General features: G+C 32.4%; 1 protein-coding gene across 2 annotated transcripts in view; it reads right to left on the reverse strand.

The window, feature by feature from the left end:
• Window positions 1-22,508, reverse strand: part of hth (Meis homeobox homothorax) — a 516,737-nt gene that overhangs the window by 120,833 nt on the left and 373,396 nt on the right. For both annotated transcript variants that reach the window (XM_089640857.1, XM_089640856.1), the window contains one exon: window positions 2,640-2,716. In XM_089640857.1, coding sequence (XP_089496983.1) covers window positions 2,640-2,716 — 77 coding nt within the window. The remainder of the gene's footprint in view (window positions 1-2,639; window positions 2,717-22,508) is intronic.

Genomic DNA, 22,508 nt, shown 5'->3' on the forward strand with positions numbered 1-22,508 from the left:
CTCCAGGAATACAACACAACTGTGACGGAATAATTCTCATCCTCGCCAAATCAGTGCAGTCCTTAAGCCCCCGCATTTTAGACCGATTTATAAGTTTCTCGTTAACTCTATAAGTTTTTAAGTTTCAAAAAAAAGGTTTTTTTTGAGAAAATATTCATATATTTGTTATGCCGAAACATTAATATTTTTAAATAACATAAATAGAAGAAAAAAATCCCAAAGCAAGCTCCGAAACTTATTGAAAAAATCTTTTGTTCCGTTATTTAATATGTTATAAACATGAAAAAATTCACAGTGCATCTTTAAATGCAACTAAAGCATTTGTAAAAAGATTTTTGCTCTATTTCAAACGAGTCGTGTTTTATTAAATATTTTCACCATTTTCGCTTAATTATTATAGTTTTTTTAATATTAGCGCGGTCCCTCTAACATTTGTATTTTTATATCCCTTTCAATCCAACTTTGAACGCTAACTACGGGTCCTTAAATATACTTCCACAGTCTGTCATTTGCGAGAAATGATAATCATTTAAAAAAAACTTTTGTGAGTTAGTGACGAATTTAGAACATATTATAATTATTATTTAAAACTTAGAACCAATAGATGTGCTGAGAAAAAAACTAAGCGATTAAGTACCTACCTGCAATATGTATATATTTTAGCAGATACTTATTTTAATTCTATATTTGAAATGTGTCTAATAAAATGTAAGTAGTATAAAACAAGTTATCAAGTCATCTGATAGTATTTCTATAAATATTAAAACGAACCTGACGTTTTTTTATATCTGTACAGAGACATTTATTTATATTATTTTTTACGTTTTATATTACGATAAAAATACAGAGTGATCGAATATATATTTAGTATCACCTAGGATTATTTTCGAGTTTCTACACAATGTTTTATTTTTTGTTTTTGAGTACACAATATTTTTAGATTTTCACATTTAAAGTAATTTTAATTATTTAAATCCTCCATAGCACATGATAGAAACCACGCAACGAACTTACAACGTTTGCTTAATGTATTTAACTTGACAAAAAAGACATGTAATTTTCAGGAGATCATCGAGAGATTTTGCTGCTTCAGAAAAAAAATCTTTGTGGTTAAAATTAATGTCTAGATAATGTTATGTGGTAGAAATCATTATCTATAATCAGATCTAGTTGGTAATAGTGATTCATTCCGATCATGCGTCAGGCAATTGCGTCAGCAATCCGCAAGATTCCTCTACCGAGCAGAATCTCTACCAAGTGTCGCTAAATTTATCCAACATCTCCGTTAACCTATCAAAACAAACAGAATTTATTAACGCAATAATTGCAGGCGAAATGAATTTCACAGCGGCTGGACGGTCATTTGATAAAAAGTCGATCCAACATCCTGCAGCGCGGAATCAAAACATTACTTTACAGCGTATTTATTTGGAGACGTTTATTTTTATAGCCTCTCAGAGAACTTGATGAACTTAAAGCTTCTGGAATATCCTCGTTAAAGTTCTGCAATTATTCTGGAAATAATAAATAGCGCATACGTACTTCGACTATTTTATCAACGATCGATAAATCTGCAGTCGTTAATAGATATTTAAGAAATTGCACACATTTATTAGTGAGAGCACAGCTTTTAAAGTTTATAAATAATAAATCTACAATTATTAATTTACCATTAAGTTGGTTTATTTTATAAACAACTAGCTGACTTATACCCGGCGGTGCTAGCGGACTTATAAACTGTTTGGAGTAAAGTTTTGAAGTTATGGGGCCTTTTTAACACGAACAATTCCGTAGCCAATTATTTTACTTATTTCATGAGGTTTGGCCCGCCCGAACATATTTTTTTAAGACTTGATTACGAAACATCGACATTTTTCTACTTTCTATAAATATGATATGCATCATATATAATAGTGTTTTAATTTATACTACACTTCCATTAAAAGCATTTGCTTGTGAATGGAAGAAGAGTGTATATTTGGGAAAAAATAATAGATTTTGATTACAAAGTAAAACATAATTACGAAATTAAAAACCATACAAATTGTTGTATTTGGAAAGAAGAAAAAATATATATATACATATTGTGGAGGATAAATATGGAGGAGTATTGTAGGATAATTTGTGAGATTATGGTGATGCATGTATTTTATACATAAACCTTCCGGAAGTATTTAAGACTTTGTATTGTAGGGTATATTATTTGTATGCATAATATATTTGTATAATATACTCGTTTAATTCGTACATATTATTTGTATTGTAGGGTATTTTATTTAAATGCATACTATATTTGTAAAATATATTCGTATAATTCGTACATATTATTTGTATTGTAGGGTATTTTATTTATATGCATAGTATATTTGTATAATATATTACTCGTATAATTCGTATATATTATTTGTATTGTAGGGTATTTTATTTATATTCATAGTATATTTGTATAATTCGTATATATTATTTATATTGTAGGGAATTTTATTTATATGCATAGAATATTTGTATAATATATTACTCGTATATATTATTTGTATTGTAGGGTATATTATTTATATGCATAGTATATTTTTATAGTATATTACTCGTATAATTCGTATATATTATTTGTGTAATATTGTAAAAAGTCGTGTACTCACCAGTTGTTGACTTGTAGTATCGTTAATCCCGTATCTTGTGCTAATTGTTTCTTTTGGTCTTCTGAAGGGTAGGGGTGCTGTGAAAAGATAAATTTATTTATTAAATACACATTTAAAATATAATTTAAAAAAAAAAAAATATTGTCTAAATATATTCTAATACATAAATTTAACATTGGGAAGATATCTAAGGCACTCAAAAGAAGAATTAATAACACTCACGAAAAAAAATGAAACGTTAAGAGAAATGAAAAAAACATTTTTTTTGATACAATTTTTGTTTTTAGTTTTCTTTTATACATTCACTAGTATTATTATTAAATTTAATTTGACCATCAAATTAATAATAATTATAATTCAGAGAGCGAAACAGCTATCACTCGAAATAATATTATATTACTGTCAAACTTACTGTGAAATCAGATATGTCTGCTTATTAAATAATTATAATAACTATTTCAATAAACAAAAATGGAAAATAGTGCATTTTAAGAGTTGTTTCAGCCAAAAAACTGATCACTTGACGTCTTTTTTTGAAAAAATAATAATAAAATAGTTTTTAAGGCTATTAAAAAAAACGTAAACCATAGATTTTAATTTAAACGAAATAATTATTAATATGCATTATTTTCTAGAAATTTTCGGTTATTGAAATAATTGTTTCTCATTGTTGTTTAACTGCAAGAAAGTGTTTTTAAAATAAAATGTGCCCATTAACCGTATCGCACTGTTGTGAATATTTACCTAATTTAAAAATATATATATGTGGAAACGGCACACGAGTCCCAACTGCTCCCAACTATATGGAGATAGTGAGACTATGGCATCCGCACGAATGGGAAGGAGATGGGGACGTGGAAGCTGAGGAATTATCTGGCTATTTAGATCTGGTCACCAAAGATGTCTTAAGTCATTTCAAGCAACGTTTGATTCTGAATTGTGGTTTTTCACCAAGGAAATAGGGCCTGAGAGAATTCTCCATTCGGTAACGTGCCTTAAACACATTATATATCATTTAAAATAATAAATTTTGAAATGGCATCATTATTCAGAATGATTCTTGCACATGCTAGGATTTGAACCCGCGACCCTCTGATCGTAGCCAAGGACCGTAACTACCCTACCACAGAGGCCATAAAATATATACATATGTAAAAAGTATCTTCTGAATCCACCACTAATAACACGAAATGTATGTGATAGTTGTTTTCCAGCAACCCCCTTCATACTGTTCTGAAACCTATCCCGGTCTTCCCGGAGGGCTAAATGGCTCTATTTTACCTCAAACTCAGTATAACCCACAACCCCTCCTCTTCTGGGAGCCTGATACAGGTAGAAGAATCTTTCCTTTATCCTGAGTCTGCCTTTCACCCTGGTTTTCTATGTCTACCAACGAATTATAAATAGGGCAGATTCTATCTACCTACCGACACATTGTTTAAAAAGAGATCATCAGTGGGCTTGGATATCTCCCGGTTAGTTATTGTTAAAATTATTTAAATAGACAAAACATCGTATTATCATAAGTTTCTATAAGTAATATTTTCTGAAACAATACAGTCTGTCGTAAACAGAAATCGGTTGTGCTACGATCGTTTAAAAGGTTTTAAATGTCAACACACATTGCTCACATGAAATTTTTTTATTTATTTTTTTTTTTTTTTATTTTTTTTTTGTTACATACATGGTTTTAAAATACAAATTATGTTTTTTACATACATATTAAAAAAAGAAAGAAACAATGCGAATTACAGAAAAGTATATGTACACATGCACATATGTATACATATATAGTGTATTACACACCATACATAACATACACACACAATACACGTACACACACACGAGTTCATAAACAGCATATACATAAAAATAATAATATGCATAAATGTATGATAGCAAAAAAATCCCACATAGGCATCGCCAGTTCGTGGGTATACTTGTGTTTCTTTAAGGCAGTTCAGTTAAAATTACTCTAAATATACATATTTTATCTTTGTAGAAAATTGAAAAGAAAAGAATGAAAAATATTTATAGTAAAATCATTATTTACTGTATTTACGGGATTAAATATGAAAAATAAAAGTTAATAAGGATTTGTTAAAAGTTAATAGAGATTAAGATCAGATGTTACAGCAGGTAAATATTAATATCTATGGTATTTATCCAAGACTTTATTACATTTTTATGTTTCCTGTAGGATGATATATTTTCACATTTGATTTCTGTATTGGTATAGAGTGCATTATAAATTTTTGGTGTAATAAAATAAGCATGTCTTTGCGCAAGCCTTGTTTTGCACAGTGGAACTTTAAATACATTATTTACCCTATTACTAGACCGATTTTCATTTTTTATAAAAAGAAAATTTCGAGCAAATATATATTTTAAACATTGTGTACAGTAAATTTTTCTTATCTCTAACAATTTAGCCTCTTCGAATAATTGCAAGGAGGGGTAGGTCATATCTTTATGCAACATTATTTTTAGTATTAGTTTTTGTGTTATTTCTAGTGGCTTAATATGGGTGTTATAGATCCCCCCCCATGCAATTATTCCATAAGATACTGATGATTGCACCAATGCATGATACACCAATTTGATTCTTTTGATATCTACTATGTTATTTAAACGTTTAAAAATATAAGTTAAATATCTAAGTTTATTTACAAGCTTTTCTACGTGATTTGTCCATTTGAGTTGGCTGTCTATTATAATTCCTAAATATTTAACTGTATTCCGGGATTTCATTTCTGTACAGTTAGTGCATAAGACAGGATTGCAAGTATTTTTGTGAAACCTTATACTTAGATGAGTTAAGGGTGCCGCTTTTTTGGTATTATAAAAAGGAATATATATAGTTTTTTCACAGTTCAGAGTTAGAAGGTTTTGATTGAGCCATTCTTTGACAATAATTGTGCACTTATTTGCATTTTTAGAGACCTCGTCCCAGGATTTACCATGAACTGTGATTGCAGTATCGTCAGCATACGAGAAAAGTTTTCCCGGAATACTAATATTACATAGGTCATTAATATAAATTAGAAACAAAAGCGGACCTATAACTGTTCCTTGTGGAACCCCATGTCTCATAGATGCTGGTTTACTAATATTTACGCCAATTTTTGTGGATTGTCTGCGATCAAGTAAATAATTTGTTAAAAGTGACAGACAATTATTTTTGATTCCCATATTATTAAGTTTTACAAGCAGTTTATTATGATTGACGGTATCAAAAGCCTTTTTTAGGTCTAAGAATATTGTTAAACTTTTCATATTCGAATCTAGATTGGTGTATAATTTTTTTGTTAGATTAAATAAAGCATCATCAGTACTAAGACCTGATCTGAAACCATATTGGTGTGGTGACAAGAGTGCATTAGATTCTAGAAACTCTAGTACTTGTATCTTTATGATTTTTTCTAATATCTTTGCAAGTTGGGATATCAGCGATATTGGTCTGTAGTTGTCAAGTTTAGAGATCGATCCAGATTTATGTATGGGTACAATAATTGAGAGTTTAAATGCATTTGGGAAAATGTTTTTTTCAAGGCAGGAATTAAAAATGTGTTGTAAGGGCATAGAAATGTGTTGTTTAATAGACTTGATTGTGATACAGCTTAATTCATCTGGACCATTGGCTGTATTTGTTTTAAGATTGTCAATGTGTTTTATAATTTCAGATTCAGTTATCCGTTTAAATTGAGATAAATTAGGAGTATATTCGGGGGTGGGTATGTCTATTTGGGTTGATTTATGTATACTGTTTTGAAATGAGGGATTATTATTTATTAAATCTGCGGCAACGTTTGTAAAGAAATCATTGAATTTATTTGCGATTTTTCCTACATCCGTTATGACTATTTTATCGTCTGTTACAATTTTTTCGGGAAATCTTTTTATTTTGTGTGTTCTATTCGTTATTTCATTTATGACTTGCCATGTTTTTTTAGAATCATTATCAGCTTTTTGCAATTGGTTTGCATAGTATTCTTGTTTACATTTCTTCATAAGAATATTAAAAAAATTTCTATAGATTATGTATTGCTGACGTAAATTTCCATTAGATGGTACACCTTTTACCATACAGTAATTCTCATGGTTTTTGTAAATTTTGTACAGTTTGTTCCTGTGTTGACTTGCAATTATCAGTCCACGCGTGATCCATGGTTTAATTTTTTTATGTTTTCTTTTAGGTGTTCGTGTTAATTCTAGACTATTTTTGATATTATTATTTAATATCGAGTAGAATGTATTCAGTGATTGATTTGGGTCATCATTGGATAAAACTTGGTTCCAAGTTTCTTTTTTTAGAGAATTTTTTAGTGTTTGGTAGTTAATTTTATTTTTTTCCACTTGTTGTTCTTTAGTTGTATGATGAAAATTTAATTTACTGTGACCGAAAAAGGTTGGGTAGTGGTCTGTGATATCGAATTTTAGGACAGCTGATCTGGGTATAAAATTTTTATTAGTTTTGAGTAATATATGATCGAGGCAAGAATCAGCATGATGGCCATATCTAGTGGGTTTATTTATGTAAGACAGATAACCCTCGCTATATATAACATTTAGATATTCGTTTGCAATAGGGTTTAGGATCGAATTATCAATGTTGATGTTTATATCACCTACAATAAATGAGAAATCGGATTGATTGCAATTATTTTCATTTATAAAATATTTAAGTTCTGTAATAAAGGATTTAGAGTCTAAGGAAGGGGAGCGATATATAGCAAGTATAGAGTATGTTTTACTGTTATGTGTGAAGGATAAATGTATAGCATTAGAATACTTAAATTTGGGGATATTAATTATTACGTTAGTTATTTTATTTGAACTGTAAAATATTGAGAGTAATATAATATAATATAAAATAAACGTATGTTTTAAAAAACGCAACGATACAAGTGCATTTAGCGTTCAAAAATATTTTTACCATATTTAGAAAGAGATACAGTTGCGTTTTGCGTATTTTATGCGTATTAAAAGTCATTATTTAGATATTTTTTGGATATTTCAGAAAAATAGTGCGTTTCAATCCCGCCTTCGGGCAAGTTTACGATGAGGATGTATCCATAAAACAATCCAGAATCCCTGGTACAAGGGTGGAAGGTGATTTCATCCCGTTCAGCTGGAACCACAACCGCCATCAGAATATACAGAGGTAAAACAGTACACTCTGGGGACTTGGGATGCACATCGCGCACACAAGTCACTTATATTATTCTGAAGTGCTACAAACATTCTTAGGTACATATTTTCCGTATTTTGCTGACGACCTCCTGCTTGCGTATGCTCGCCTGGTAAATGCAAAACAACGAAGTTACAAGAAAATTTTGTTAATTCGTAAAAAAGACGTTTTCTGTCAGAAATGCATTAAACATTCTGCACCAAATACTGGTATAATTCGTTTTATTTTCCCACAGCACTGTTTAAATATACTGTTCAAAATTCTCATAAAAAATAGCTGAATCCGTGAATAAACCTATTTATTAACATTAAACCACAGAATGATTAAGTAAAAAGAGTAAAGTCTTATATTGACTAATAGAACTAAACGAAACATGAAACAGAAAAAATAAAAATGGTCTGAACGGGCAGTCGAACCCAGGATTCCAGTCTTACCGGGACAACGTCTCTAACCACTCGATCATTGGTACCTAATTATTTTACGTAATTTTTGACGATATTATATTTCAATTTAAGAATTAACAATATTATATTGCAACTAATTTTCCCGTATTTTTGGGTTATCTTTTTGAATGATTACAAAGTTCTAAAGAATTTATATGTAATCTATATAGTGTCTCGGATAAACATATCTGATTTTTATTTATATGGGATATATTTTGATATTTTTCTAAAAGTCAAAATGAATATTCATTTTTTTAACTAAATAATAACTTAAAAAAAAAAAATTTCGCATCTCTATTGATTCGATAATGCTTTTTATATACCTTCAAGGAATTCATTTAATTCATTCCAATTTGACACAGGGGGGTTGACGAATCGGCCATTCGATAAAAAGATACGCGCGAAAGAATTATTTACCTCCGGTGACTGGTGACAATGTTTAATGAATAAAGTAAATGAAGAATGCAAATCTGAAATCAAGCGCGTCACGGTTAGAGGCAGATGCAGTTGGAGATATATATATGCGGAGTATGGCGGAGGTACGCGGTGCTGGCTGGGAGAAGTATATAGGCGTATGGAGTATGGCAACGTACGTATGAAATTATGGTATGCGGGGGGTGTGGGATTCTACGGTCGGCGTATCAAATTTCGGTTCGAGACAACCGCAATGCTATAAACTTAGCGATTCGTTACGTTGCCTCGGACGAAGTGAGAATAAATTGAAGAGGAATTCTGCCATTTTCTATTTTACTCAAATGTAAAACGACCAACGACCAGTTGACATACGCCTGCATTTTTATTGAATACATATTGCGCGATTACAAAACTCGTCATGGCTGTGTGCAGTCGTCCGTGTCCAATTGCAAATGGTCTCAAACAAGTTCAGCCAATGAAGATAAATATTTATTTGAGCATAATATCCTGGCAAAGTCTTCACCGTTTCTTTATACGTCAGCCAGCCACATTGACGTAAGGTTATTCGCTCTTTTGACCTCACAGAGCCGAAGGATACTTCTCTTTACAGAATAACAAAACCTTTATCTATACTATTCGTACCGGGAGTCTGGGTGCCTTTATTAAAACATTCATCTTGACAAAAAAGGATTCACTGCAAAATTACTTACAAGGGAATATAATCGAAAATATATCATACATTATTAAAGCGAATCATCGCAGACGACCAATATTATACCGTATGATGTCTTCGTATATTTATGAACGCTGAGTTTGGTTCAAATTATTCCTTTTTTTAATACAGTATTTGTAAGAAACGACAAAACAATAAATGCATCGAAACTTTTATTCCGTTATACAAAAACCAAATTTGTTAGCTCGTGGTCCTTTCTGGGAGGTCGGCACAAATATTTATAAGTCGGAGATTATAAAAAGCGGACAAACAATTTCAGAAAGAAATCTTATGAGAATAAGAACGAATTGCGTTTTAAAACGTCATTGACCAATTTAATTTATATCGCGAAAAATAAACCGAGTTAAGAAAATTAATTCACTCTTTTATAATCGGCCGCACGTCCTTTGTGCCATTGCTAATATGTAAAATATCTTGTAGCTATGGATTGATACTTTATAGTGATTCAATTTCAATGAACATCTCCAATCTTAGGACACGACACCGTCATTTGTAGGCTTTATCTTTCGAGGGCGGCAGAATTCCTCTTTGGTCGGCAGAATGCCTAACAACATCTTGCAAGACTCGCATTTTACCTTACATTCAGATTCAATACACACGTACACGGTGCATGTAGCCTGTACACTGCAAAGTCGTAGGTAGTGGGTTCCAACACAGTACATAGTGGCCATACAACTCAATCTGCCGAGTTAAGTCCCGAGGAGATGTTCCCATATAAAACACTGGCAGAGACGCATTCAAATCGGCTCATTTGCGAACGAACTATTGTCTATCCAACCTCGCTTAGGGGAAGAGTAGTGATGCCAAACTCAAACTAAATTGCTGGCGTTTTGTAATACAGAATACAAAGAAAAATAAGGAAAAAAGACGAAAACTATTGTTTTAAAATAATAATAATAAATGATTTACAATCTTTCTTTTTTAAACAAATAGAGATAATGATATCCTCACTGGGATTCTCTCGGGCTGAGGATTTCATTTAAACAATATTATAATTGATTTAACTGTTATAATATTGTTGTGAGTTTTGAATGAGAGTGGGATTTTGCTGTAGAGTTTAGTACCACAGTATAGGAAGGTTTTTTGCCACAATGTTGAATTTGTAGTTGCTTGTTGGATATGTTTTTGACCCTGAGATCTGGCGTTTCTAATATACGTGTTAGTTGTTATTTCTTGTGTTTTGTATTTATGAATATAAAGAATAAAGTTGTTTATTGATATGATGTTAAGATTTTTGTCATCATAAGAATGAAAACAAATGGAATAGCGACATAGGTATCAGGCAGTGTAAGAGAGACAGATCGCGTGCTAAATGGGCTAGAAATAAAAGGTCAGTGGTAAGATCGGTTTCCATTCAAATCTACATGGAAGGTATTTCTAGTCTGTATTATCTATTCGGGGACATAAACTTATATTTTATAAACTCCGCCAACAATTAATTGATTGAACATTAAATCTCAAATACTTTCAATACCTTGGTGACATTTTTATGATATTTAAACGTCTATTCGGAGTTTCTCATGCAAGGAGCGCAGAGCAATCAGAAGTTATTGGATAATGGAAATACAAGAAACGAAGGAAATTCACTGTTCTCTGGCATTATCCATTACCGCTGGTGGGAGAGTCTGAAGCCACGGGATCGCCGCGTTTTGTTTATCGCCTGGACGTGACCTGGTGGGGCAGGCGTAGTGTGGAAAGCATCGAATTAAAATGATTGTATTCCTTTTAAAATTATAAGTAATGTGACTACTAACGTATTGGATTTGATAAAATATATTCTCGTAACACGAAAAAATCTACCCTCTCTTGTAAGCGTAGTAAAATAAATTAGAAAAGTGAGTTACCCTACCAGGAAAACAGTAATTCTGAGGAAGTGTTATAATACATTCCAAACTGCCGATGACGGTTCCTGGAGTGTCGTAAAAATCACTATGCTCAGCCATCATACGGTGTGCAGCCCGCGTTTACCCTCCGTGTACATTGGCAGTTTTATTTGTTAACCCCTATGGAATACCTCTCTTACATCTCGCGCTACAAAGTAAATTGTTATTGATGTTACTTTCAATATTTGTATTATTATTGGAAGGTCTTGCTTTCAAACAAAAGGGTTTCTATTTTACGAGAAAGACCATTTAAAAAAAACGCATTTTAAATTCCATGTTTTGTATAACACACGTAACCTTTTTTTCATTTTAATAATAAATTCAAAAGCCGAAATAAATTGTTTAAGACTGCCACGGAAAAAAAGGCAACCCGACCCTCACAGCTTCAATAAAAGCAATACAGAAGAGTTTGCCAGTATTTACCTCGGAGGGAAAAAAACTCGGAAAATTCTTTTGAAAAGGAGAAACGACCACATAAGTATGGAAGAGGTAAGGGTTAGACAAGAGAATTGCGAGGCGGGGGACATTTATTCCGCCCGGGAGACTCGTAACCCCATCGTCCGCACTAGGCCCGCAGGAGCTCGAGGACTGGTGGGATGGGCCGGGGCAGTGCGTGGCCCCACTCCCGTTCCGATGGTATGCTAATATAATGGTTATACAAGCCCTCTCTTTTATCTGCGCTCCGGATCAAATCTTAGGAAATCATGTGTGGTTCGGGTAAGTTATTGGAGAAATATAGAAATGGGAGGAAACGTAATCTTTTTACAACGCCACTATAAGTTAGCCATAAACTGATTTGCTCTGGACTAAATTTAAATAACAAAAGGATAGAGAAAAAAATACTATCTACGTTTTATTTTAAAACTGTTTTTACGAAGGTCCATGATATTAAAGCTCAATTTCGTTATTTTCATGAAAATAGCTCTTGCTTCTACAGATTTCTCCGATAACCCGATACCTTCAATCCGCGAGTAGGTCTACCAGGGTCGCATAAAATCGAGGAGATACATGTCTATTTCTTCACACAGGCTGCCGCGGGGTTTGCTTGCATTGTCTCGCGGGGTTCGAGTCATTCCCGTTCGCGGATGAACGAACATCGATATGACACGTAGTTGGGACGGGTAAAAGGCCGCGAACTCGCTGTGCCGAGAGACGAGTAGACAGAGAAACAGAGAAAACACAGCAGCAAACTTAGTTTTCCTCCAGCGAAGCAAAAAATGTTCAAACATTAATAGAATTACAGACTTATCGATAAAAATTGTCTCATAGAAACTACTTTGTATCTCAATAATACGAAGTAAACCCTTGACTCTTGGCATTTGAAGGATTCGTTTGCGCTTCTCCGTAATAAGCACAATGTCATAACATGTCAACACTTATCATGCTGGCTGCTGCAAATGTTATAAATGTATGATAGCACGCAATATTTATTTAATGTGGAACCGTTATTATAGCTGCTGCTCATCTAAGTGCAGGATATTCCAGGACTAAACATTGTTACTAATAGCATTGTCAGTGCAGTATAAACACAATTATTTTACTGTTTTATGCACTGTGTATACACTTATTGAGGTTATTGTCATTACTATAAATAATACGCCCTTTATTTTAATTAAATAAGATAAGTTAAACAAGAAAGCAACCAGTTCAAAGAATAATAATGTGGCCGTGCTGATACTGCTAAAATACTTATGTGAATATCTCTCTGACCTTATTTGACCTTTTCGTTCCAAAGAAATATTTATTGCAGAATAACAAAAAATGTAACTGGAGAAAAAATCTATAAAGTTACTGGTGGTTACTTCACAAGTGTTTTAAAATTACTGGTCGTTACTTCCCAAGAGTTTTAAAATTGCTGGTGTTTACTTCACAAGTGTTTTAAAATTGCTTGTGGTTACTTCCCAAGAGTTTTAAAATTGCTGGTGTTTACTTCCCAAGAGTTTTAAAATTGCTGGCGGTTACTTCACAAGAGCTTAACAATTGCTGTTGGTTACTTCACAAGAGTTTTAAAATTGCTGGTGGTTACTTCACAAGAGATATAGCATTTTCTTTTCGACAATACGGCAGCAACATTTGAAATATTTTTTTATATTTACAATCTCTACAGCATAAAACGTTGAATTTTCCCCGAAAATCTTACGACTATACGTTTTTTATGTTTTTACCCTCTACCATAATGTAATTATGTATTTAGTTATTGAATTAATGATTTCAAGAAATATTATAAGCCCAAAAACTTGAAATATTATTAACTTTTTTTGTATAAAGGTACTTAAAATAGGCACTATTCTTGCTTTGTTATTTACAGATATTCTTGAATTTTGTCTTTGGTATTCTAGACGTTCATAAATACCCTTACTATGCGCCTCAAATTTATCTGAAGTAAGTTTGCTGGGTATATAATACATTCATTAAATATTTACAATTGTTATTAACTTCTATTTACTATCCATTGCTGTGTTACATGCTCCTAAGGGCTCATTGTTACTTACACAATTCTCATTTATCAAATTATAGTTTTGTCTTATTATATTATAGTTATACCATGTAAAAGCCGAAAGGCGTTAATGATACAAATAAATAGATAAATAATACCAGAGCTCACCGGAGCTTTAAATAATATACGATTACTGCTGTGAAAATGTTTGGAGTTGAATTGAAAAGTGTCGTCGATTTGTATCAACGCTAAAACCTGCCGTAAATAGATAAACAAACGTATGGTTGGCAGAAACCGCTGACCCGAATTCTTCGAATAAACGAAATGTTTCAATTATTTTTGATCAGCCCACTCGAGTTTGTTTATTTGCGGAGAAACCGGACTTGTGTATACTTTATACTACATACAGAACCTCTGGGTTCTAAGGACTGCGAACGGAGGACAGAGGACTGAGGATTGAGGACTGAGGATTGAGGACTGAGAAGCAGCCGTCAGCAGTTCGTCAAGTCGTCAATAGTTGACAAGTACAGCACGCGACGGCCCTAAATCTCCATGCAAAGCAATTACACTGAACGACATTTTATCAGCACAAACAGACTCAAAACGTAGCCGGCCATTTGTCACGAGCGAGTACCTCAAATTTGTGGCTGAGGACTTATTTGAGAATTGTCAGCCGCCCTTTTATAACAATACAATTAATTCTAGTATTTATTTATTTCCAAGCAACACTTATGTTAATACTGCCGAATTTATTTTTCAAATATGTTAACTGTACTCGACCAATAACTCAAATTTATATCTTTCACAGTGTTATATGTTTTACGGTGTTATGTTGACTATTGTTTTAGTAATTTATTTTATTTATTGTTTAAGTTTAAACAGCGCGCGTGTATAGACAAAAAACATTGTTTTATGGTTTAAGTAGTTAAGGCGATGCATCACGTCGTGTAATATTTAAAATCGGCCTACTGACAATAATATTCCTTATGCAGATGGCAATACTGTTAAAATTTCCGTTTAACATCAGCCGCCTGTTTTGATTTATGAAAAAAACAAATAATCGTCAACATTTAAAAAAACTCTTCTTAAACAAAAGTGTTATTACATAATACATAATTTAAACAATGTTGTGGAGTTTTTTCTAAACGTTTCTGTGGGTAAGTGGGTAGGTACCTACTTATTTTTTACCGTCTTTAACAAGACCTAAGAAACGATAACGAGTCTAGAAGACACACAGTTAAGAGTGCCCTTGCACCCTTTGGTCTGCATACTTGCAACCTAAAATTCCGCTAAATTCTTTAGTCTGCGAATGCCATGCTTTCGGAATAAAATTTTAACCAATTATTATGTTACCTACCAGTTCAACAGAAACCACTCACCATACAAATATTTTATAATAAGTGACATGAAAATGAAAGTCGTTTTTCATGTTTACTCTTATCAGCAAATCTATTTTAAAATTTATTTCAAGTTCTGTGAATGTCCTATTCAAGTTCTGTTAGTAAATCATTATAAGCTAGTTGCTTGACAGAACTGAAATAATAACTAACAGAACAAAAACAAATCTTTCACAGAACTTTAACTAGAAAATTTTTTGAAACTTTTCTAGAAAATTAACATTGAAATCGATAGAATTTTTCAAATTCTCTGAAACAACACCTTCTAGGTTGTTTTAGAGAAATAATGTTACATAATTTACAGAAAATGTAGTAATTATTTCATCGAATTTTATACATAAAATGTACCTCCATAATAAAGCTAGGCTTGTGTTTATGGGGGATGTGTCATTTAGTTCTTTCATAACCCAAATCATCTTCGAATATTTAAAAAAACACCATGTTCACGTATGTGACAGGTAGTATGTTAAGGTATTATATGGTAATGTCTAACTTATTTCCGACTATAAAATGTATTTTGAAAATGTTGTTTAAATTATCTATGTAGTACATATTTAAAGTTGCAAATATTGTATGTGAATCAGTTTGTAGTTTTATTGTGGACTGTAATCAATATTTTAAATATTGAGGTAGCTGTGGTTAACAGTTATAATTGGAAAGGGATTCTGACTTAACCTTGGTCTTTGGCATACGTCTTGGTATGAACTTAAGGGACTCTACGCGAGATCACTGCACTAGATTCCGTAATAAACTTGAATTAAACACACTAATGGAACATGTTCACTGCACAGGTTTTCTTACCAGACTGCATAAATTTTTGCAATATCACTGATGTAGGAATGTATGCAATCTACACTTGTCAGACAGGAACAGGTAATTGATTGAAGGAATGCAGGAACATTGCATATAGTTAGTTAGTTGCGTCAGCAAACACTTACATCGAAACCTCTTGATTCTATTCGATCCAGTCCAAAATTTTTATAATCTTTCCTACCAGGAGCGCATGGCAGATAGGTAGGTATATTATTCTTTCGGTAAACAGAAACGGAGCCTTTGCCGAAATCTGAATGCGAAATCAGTTGCCGCGGAGTCCCCGTACATTGTTTTGTGCGTCAACATGGAACGGGCGGCAGAACCGAAGAGGAGCACTTGTCCTTGCTCTGTTTTTATTTTTTTAATTTAATTTTATCGTCCCGGTTCGGAAATGCGCATGTTTCTGTATAAAAGCCCATCACATTGTTTCTTGTTCGAAGGGATTGCGTATTTAAATAGGGCGCTCTATTTTTTTTTCAACCGCTATATACGGCAGCGGGGAGCTCTAACAGATAAATGAACGGGAGATTAAATTCCAATGATAGCGCCCTTGTTTACAAATCGTGGCATTCAATATGAACAATGTTTAATAAACATTTCTTAAAATTAAAATATTATATTTTTATAATTATTTTCCATTTTTCTTTGAAACAGATGTATACCAGATTTCAACACAAAATTTGAAACTGCAGTCAAACGGATCGAGTAAGATACCGACAGGGTGTATCGCGGCACGACTGTACCCTTTAAGAACAGGTTAATAATAATAATAACACACATCACTCACAAACACACAAGATCAATTTCAATGTATTGTTTTTTGTAATTTTAAATATATTATTATGTATTATGTATTTTTAATTTTAAATGTATAATTTTTCTCTTTAAATGTATTATCAAGATTATATTTTCATATTATAAAATGAAGGCCTCAGCACGGGCAAGCCACCCAGTGAGGCCTACATTACTGGAAAACTTGAAATGTAATAATTATTGTACCTAATAAAAAAAAAATAAAAAAAATTATAACTGGATAATTTGTATAGCGCCCTTTTTGTAAAAGAGTGCGATACAAATATGACTTTCAAGGTTCCTGCTTACCTGGCAGGACACTTCTGGTAATCATAGTTTTGTTTGATACATGTGTTTGAAGAGGACACAATTATCAATGGAATATTAAAAACACTGTACGTCTCATGATTTTACAGTTGAAAATTTATATTTATTTACTACTGATATTACATTTGTGGAAGATTCCAGAGAGGAAGGTACTTTCAGTATCGCCCAGAAAGACCACCCTTAAGAAATGAAAATTTGCTTGAAATGGCTGAAAAAATCTGAATGGTCAGGTACTCCCCCACCTTACGCTTACCTATCTCCACCCCCTTCCCACTACCTTCAGTCTCAACATACACCGATGAAGATGCTATAGACTCACTGGTTCCAGATGGTTGGGACTCCTGTGCAGTATTTACATAAAATAAATTCAAACATTTAACAGAAAATTCGTGGCAAAATAATTCATATTTTAGTAATGCTAATTTAAAATGCCTTTTCCGTAAAACTTCATGTTTCTTTAATGAATCTGATTGGACGCAATAAAATGTATAGAATTAAGTGGATGAATGTAAAAATTAAACATACTACACCCATTCAAAGTTTTTTTTTAAATTTACTTGTTCAATAAATAGTAATGAATATTTTAGGCACGGGATGAAAGCAAACCGAATATGATTAACGAAGAATCGCTGCGAATTATCCGAGTAGATAAAAAGCATTGTTTACACGACCCGGAGAGGAAACTTAGCCAATCTTTCCGCGTGTGCCCTCTGCAGATACACCACACCATGATACGTAATGTATGTATACTGATACAGTGCAGAATAATAGGACATGCCGGTCTGAATACATGAATAGTAACTAGAGATATACCCAATTGGAATCAACCCTTTACGTTCCCAGACTGTGTGGCCCTAAACTGTGGGACGTAATCGTTTTAAGATCCATGTTGGTCAGTTTCTTTATTATTCAGATTATATTGAGAAGAAACTTAGAGAAATATATGTAAACTTCAACGAAGTAGTAAGAGAAGATCAATAAAATCTCATGGGGTGAGTTTGGAAATCTCCTTTTCAGAGATAGGAAGTGTATCTACACGCCGATAAAACATGTTGGTATTAATAAAAAACTATATATATATTTTCTGAATATTCTTTGCTGTGGTACATTTCGTCATTTTGATGAGATTTTGCTACCATATTGACACTATATAAATAAATAATAATGCTTTGTTTTTATTTATTTATTTATTAACGCCCTTTTCAGGGGCGTTTGTTGTATAAAAAGACAGTTTAAAATTATACGGTATTTTTCGTGCATAACTAAACTGCCTCAATAACCACAGTGTCACCTACTCAAACCTACCTCACACCCAGCATAAAACACCATATTAACAACAGTTCTAAATTTATGTATTATATACAAATGTAAATATTTGGTAGACACTGTAATGTATGAATAGAAATAAATAAATAAACAATCTTTTTTATTTGTTAAGGCGATGCACTACGTGGTAATGCAAAATCATGTGTTTTTGGTTTGAAAATTTGGTAGCTTAGAAATGTTTTAGATGGTTTAATTAAATACTACAAGTAGAATACATCTTGGCCTTTGAAATAATCGAGTATTTTTTAGATAAATCTTTTTATAAGCCCAGAAAAAATAATGTATAAGGCCTACGAAAACTGCTTTAAAGTTCAAAATCTCCTACTTACGAACCCATTTTCGGTTATGATTTTATTGTATAATGTGGCAAATTAAGTTATTTATAAAATGATCGGAAAACAATTAAATATTTGTGCCTGAACATCCACAAAATAAAATAAAAGGCACTTTTTGGCCATGTTTTTTTCTTGCATAAATCAAAACAGGCGGATGGTGTTAAACGGGAATTTAAACCTTATCGCCATCTACGTAAGGGGTGTTATTGATAGCAGCTTGATTTAAAATATTACATGACGTAAAAATAATAATAATAATTGGATGACTTGTATAGCGCCGTTTTTGTGCAAAATCACCTCAAGGGCGCTGTACAAACTTATAATACATTTCTACAGTGATCTATGTTATAACTTAATAAACTATTTATGGAGATAATATACAGTACAATACTTACCTGGTAATCTAATTGTTTATTAGCGAAATTTAGATACAGGATTTAGGACATAATTGGAAAATTAGTAGTGCATCGCCTTGTGATAAATTAAAAATTTCCACTGACTCGGTATAATTATTTCACTCCATAAGTATTCTGGGAAATGAGGAATACATATGGTAGTAATGGAATCCGAAAGCTTATCAATGAAAGCAATTCTGGATTATCAAATGCATCATTTTGTATTTTATTTCCACTCGAGCGATTACTGGCACATAATGCCAAGTTTGCAAAATATTTTGAACGATCGCTTGAGCCAAATTTATAGAACAATATGGAATAAACGGTGAAATCTAGGTGGATTTATTAGCTTTAAACCGCAGTGAGAAGTTAAATATATTTCCATATAAATATTTTGAGGAATGGTATTAATTAAATAATATGGTAAATGTCTATATAGTGACAATTCTTCTACTCAACAAGTTAAACATATTCAGCTTTGGCAGACAGAGTATTGCACTCACCGCTTTGTTCAGCTGAAATAAACAAACATTATTATTATTTTATTTAAAAAAGTGTCGTAGTTCATCAAAAGTGCTTGAATACCCATTTTAAAACTTTGTGTTCTTTCAATAGATTGTACATGAAAATTGTTATGTGGGTTCCAAACGTGAGAATTGTACTCAAGTTGACTTAAAACAAAAGCAAAACAGAATAGTTTAATACACTTAATATTTTTAAATTACCACTATAATTTGACGTTCATGATATGTAATTTTAAGCGGTTTTTACTTTCAGCAAATTAATATATTAAATAATTCAAGCTTAAAATTGTTTACGTATTATTTTTAGAATTTAATTTTATAAATATTTAAAGACATTTGATCATATTCATGTAGATCGTTAGTGATTGAGTTAAGAAGTAACAAGCCTCGTTCGATTTAATTTTTTGCAGCCTTCACAGTATGCCACAAAAATTCTGGAAACATTAAGTCAGCTCCAGGTCTATTCATAAATGTATATATTCATAAATTCACAAAAAAATGCGACCGTTTACTGTAGAAAACGGCATAATTTTTAGCCGGTCTGGGTCTCTAAGGAGTAAATGGTGTTTTTTAATAATAATAATTTTAAACAGAAAATTTTAATTCATATGAAAGTTTCAAAAAAGTTTTTCGTCTCCTCAAAAAAACCATCCACACATATTTGGGGATGTTTGAAGATACCCATGTTGTAGGAGGGATGAAACATTGTTTCTCGACAATGCGACGTTGCTGAAGGGACCAATGACGCTAGTTCCTATGAGCATCTACCTTTAAAATACCGGTAGAAGGACAGCATTCCTACTTGATGTTTGTGCTCTCAAGATTGCAATACTTTTGTTTAGATAGGTGAATCTATCAAACGGACAGCCTGTTTCTGCACAGCAAAGTTAAAGATTTTATTTGGTATTTTGGGGCTCCAGCCCTGAGGTGGCTGACAAATTCGACAGTGATTGAATTTGGGATTTGTACAGGGTTGTACGGGTAAATTAGTATCGTTTAAAGAAACAGTTCCTTATATAACTGTAGATTTGTGATCTTATTCCTTAAAGAAATGGCTATTTTTTTATTGAGTTATTTTTAGTAAAATATTACATTAAGGACAATATATAGATGTTTTACTGTTTGCTTTGAATTTCCTTTCAATTGGACAAAATTTCCGGGTGAAGCCGGGAAATAAGGGTAGTAAATAATAAACACAAACAAACGAAAATTGAATCCATAAAATAATTTCATATTCAAGTGAGATTATGAATACAAAATTAATTCATCAAATAAATAATATAATGAATTTCCTTTACCGCGAGCCTAATGCTGATATAAAATGGATTAATTAATGCATAACTCGTTTGCATGCGGTATCAACTGGGTGCATTCGTTGGTTATTGGTTGAACAAAGCGTTGTAGTGTGTAAATACAGCAAATGTTCCTGCAGTTGGGACAATTCCATATCAATAGGCAAGCGAACCATGAATACAATGGGATGCCGCAAATTATTTAGGTTTTTCCACTGTGGAGAATGTAGCTTCATAATCAGGACGATATTAATACATAGGATTACTTCACTGTAGCTAATTTATTTATAAAGTAAAGCGATTATAAGATATATTTTAAATTTATTTATTTTTTATCATGTTTCTTTTTAATTGAAATTTTTATTTATTAGTTTTATCACAAAACATTGATATTACTGTTATTAATAGTACCAAACTATGGTGAGTTTGTTTTTTATAAATAGAAAAATAATATCATTGAATATACAAAAGAAAAAATAGGATTATAAGGCTTTTCATGGAAAGCCAATTTATTCTCAATTTATGGCAATAAAATATATAATAAATATCAATAAAAAGCAAGATAGTTGGCCGAAATTCTATAATGCTAAATTTATGTTTGCATCAACGTGCAAATTTCAATTTTCGGTCTCTTTTTGATATCAAAATATATTCTGATCAATCCCCGATATCTGTATTCTATTTTTCTCAATATTTACAGATATTTATTTTATTTATTGGATAATTTGTATAGCGCCGCTTTTGTGAGATATCACCTCAGGGGCGCTTTACAGTTAATGCAGATATTACAAAAAAAAATATAAATATTACAAATTGAAATTGAAATTAAGTTAAATAAAATGAAGTACAGAAACAGGTGACACGAAGATAGAGAATCTGCTACAAGAATCATAGGTGGTGAGGAAACTGGACTAGCTGCTGCAGCGAGAGAGTGCACCGCGTCCACGAACAGTGCCAGCACAAGGTTCGTCATCCGTCCAGGTATGTGTCTGCTGCTAATAGAGCGCTGAAACAATGTCCTCTCATGGATTTCAGACCTTGGCAGCACCGCAGTGACATTCGACGAAGATAGAGGATATAGACTCTGCAGCAAGAATCCTAGGTGGTGAGGAAACTGGACCAGCTGCTGCAGCGAGAGAGTCCACCGCGTCCACCAATTGTGCCAGCACGAGGTTCGTCATCCTTCCAGGTATGTGTCTGCTGCTAATAGAGCGCTGACACAATGTCCTCTCATGGATTCCAGACCTTGGCAGCACCGCTGTGACATTCGACGAAGATAGAGGATGGGATGATATATGTGAGTTTATAGTGTACTTAAGCAAAATTTATAATATAGCGCCCTTCAGCAAGATAGTAGACACTTTAAAGCTGTGCATCGTATTTTAGGGGTTTTATTTTATCAAAAAACATGTTTTTAGGCTCGTTTGGATTGTGAATAATCTTTGAAGTAACTAGTTCTGGAATAAAAGTTTTATTATTTTCAATCTCAATTTAGAATTGAACGTGTATATAAAACAAAAAGGTAATACGTATTCAAAAGAAGTTTCATCGAAGTGGAGAAAAGAAA

The sequence above is a fragment of the Hesperophylax consimilis genome, chromosome 16, assembly GCF_061612785.1.
Source record: "Hesperophylax consimilis isolate HC1 chromosome 16, BYU_Hcon_1.0, whole genome shotgun sequence".
Classification (NCBI taxonomy): domain Eukaryota; kingdom Metazoa; phylum Arthropoda; class Insecta; order Trichoptera; family Limnephilidae; genus Hesperophylax; species Hesperophylax consimilis.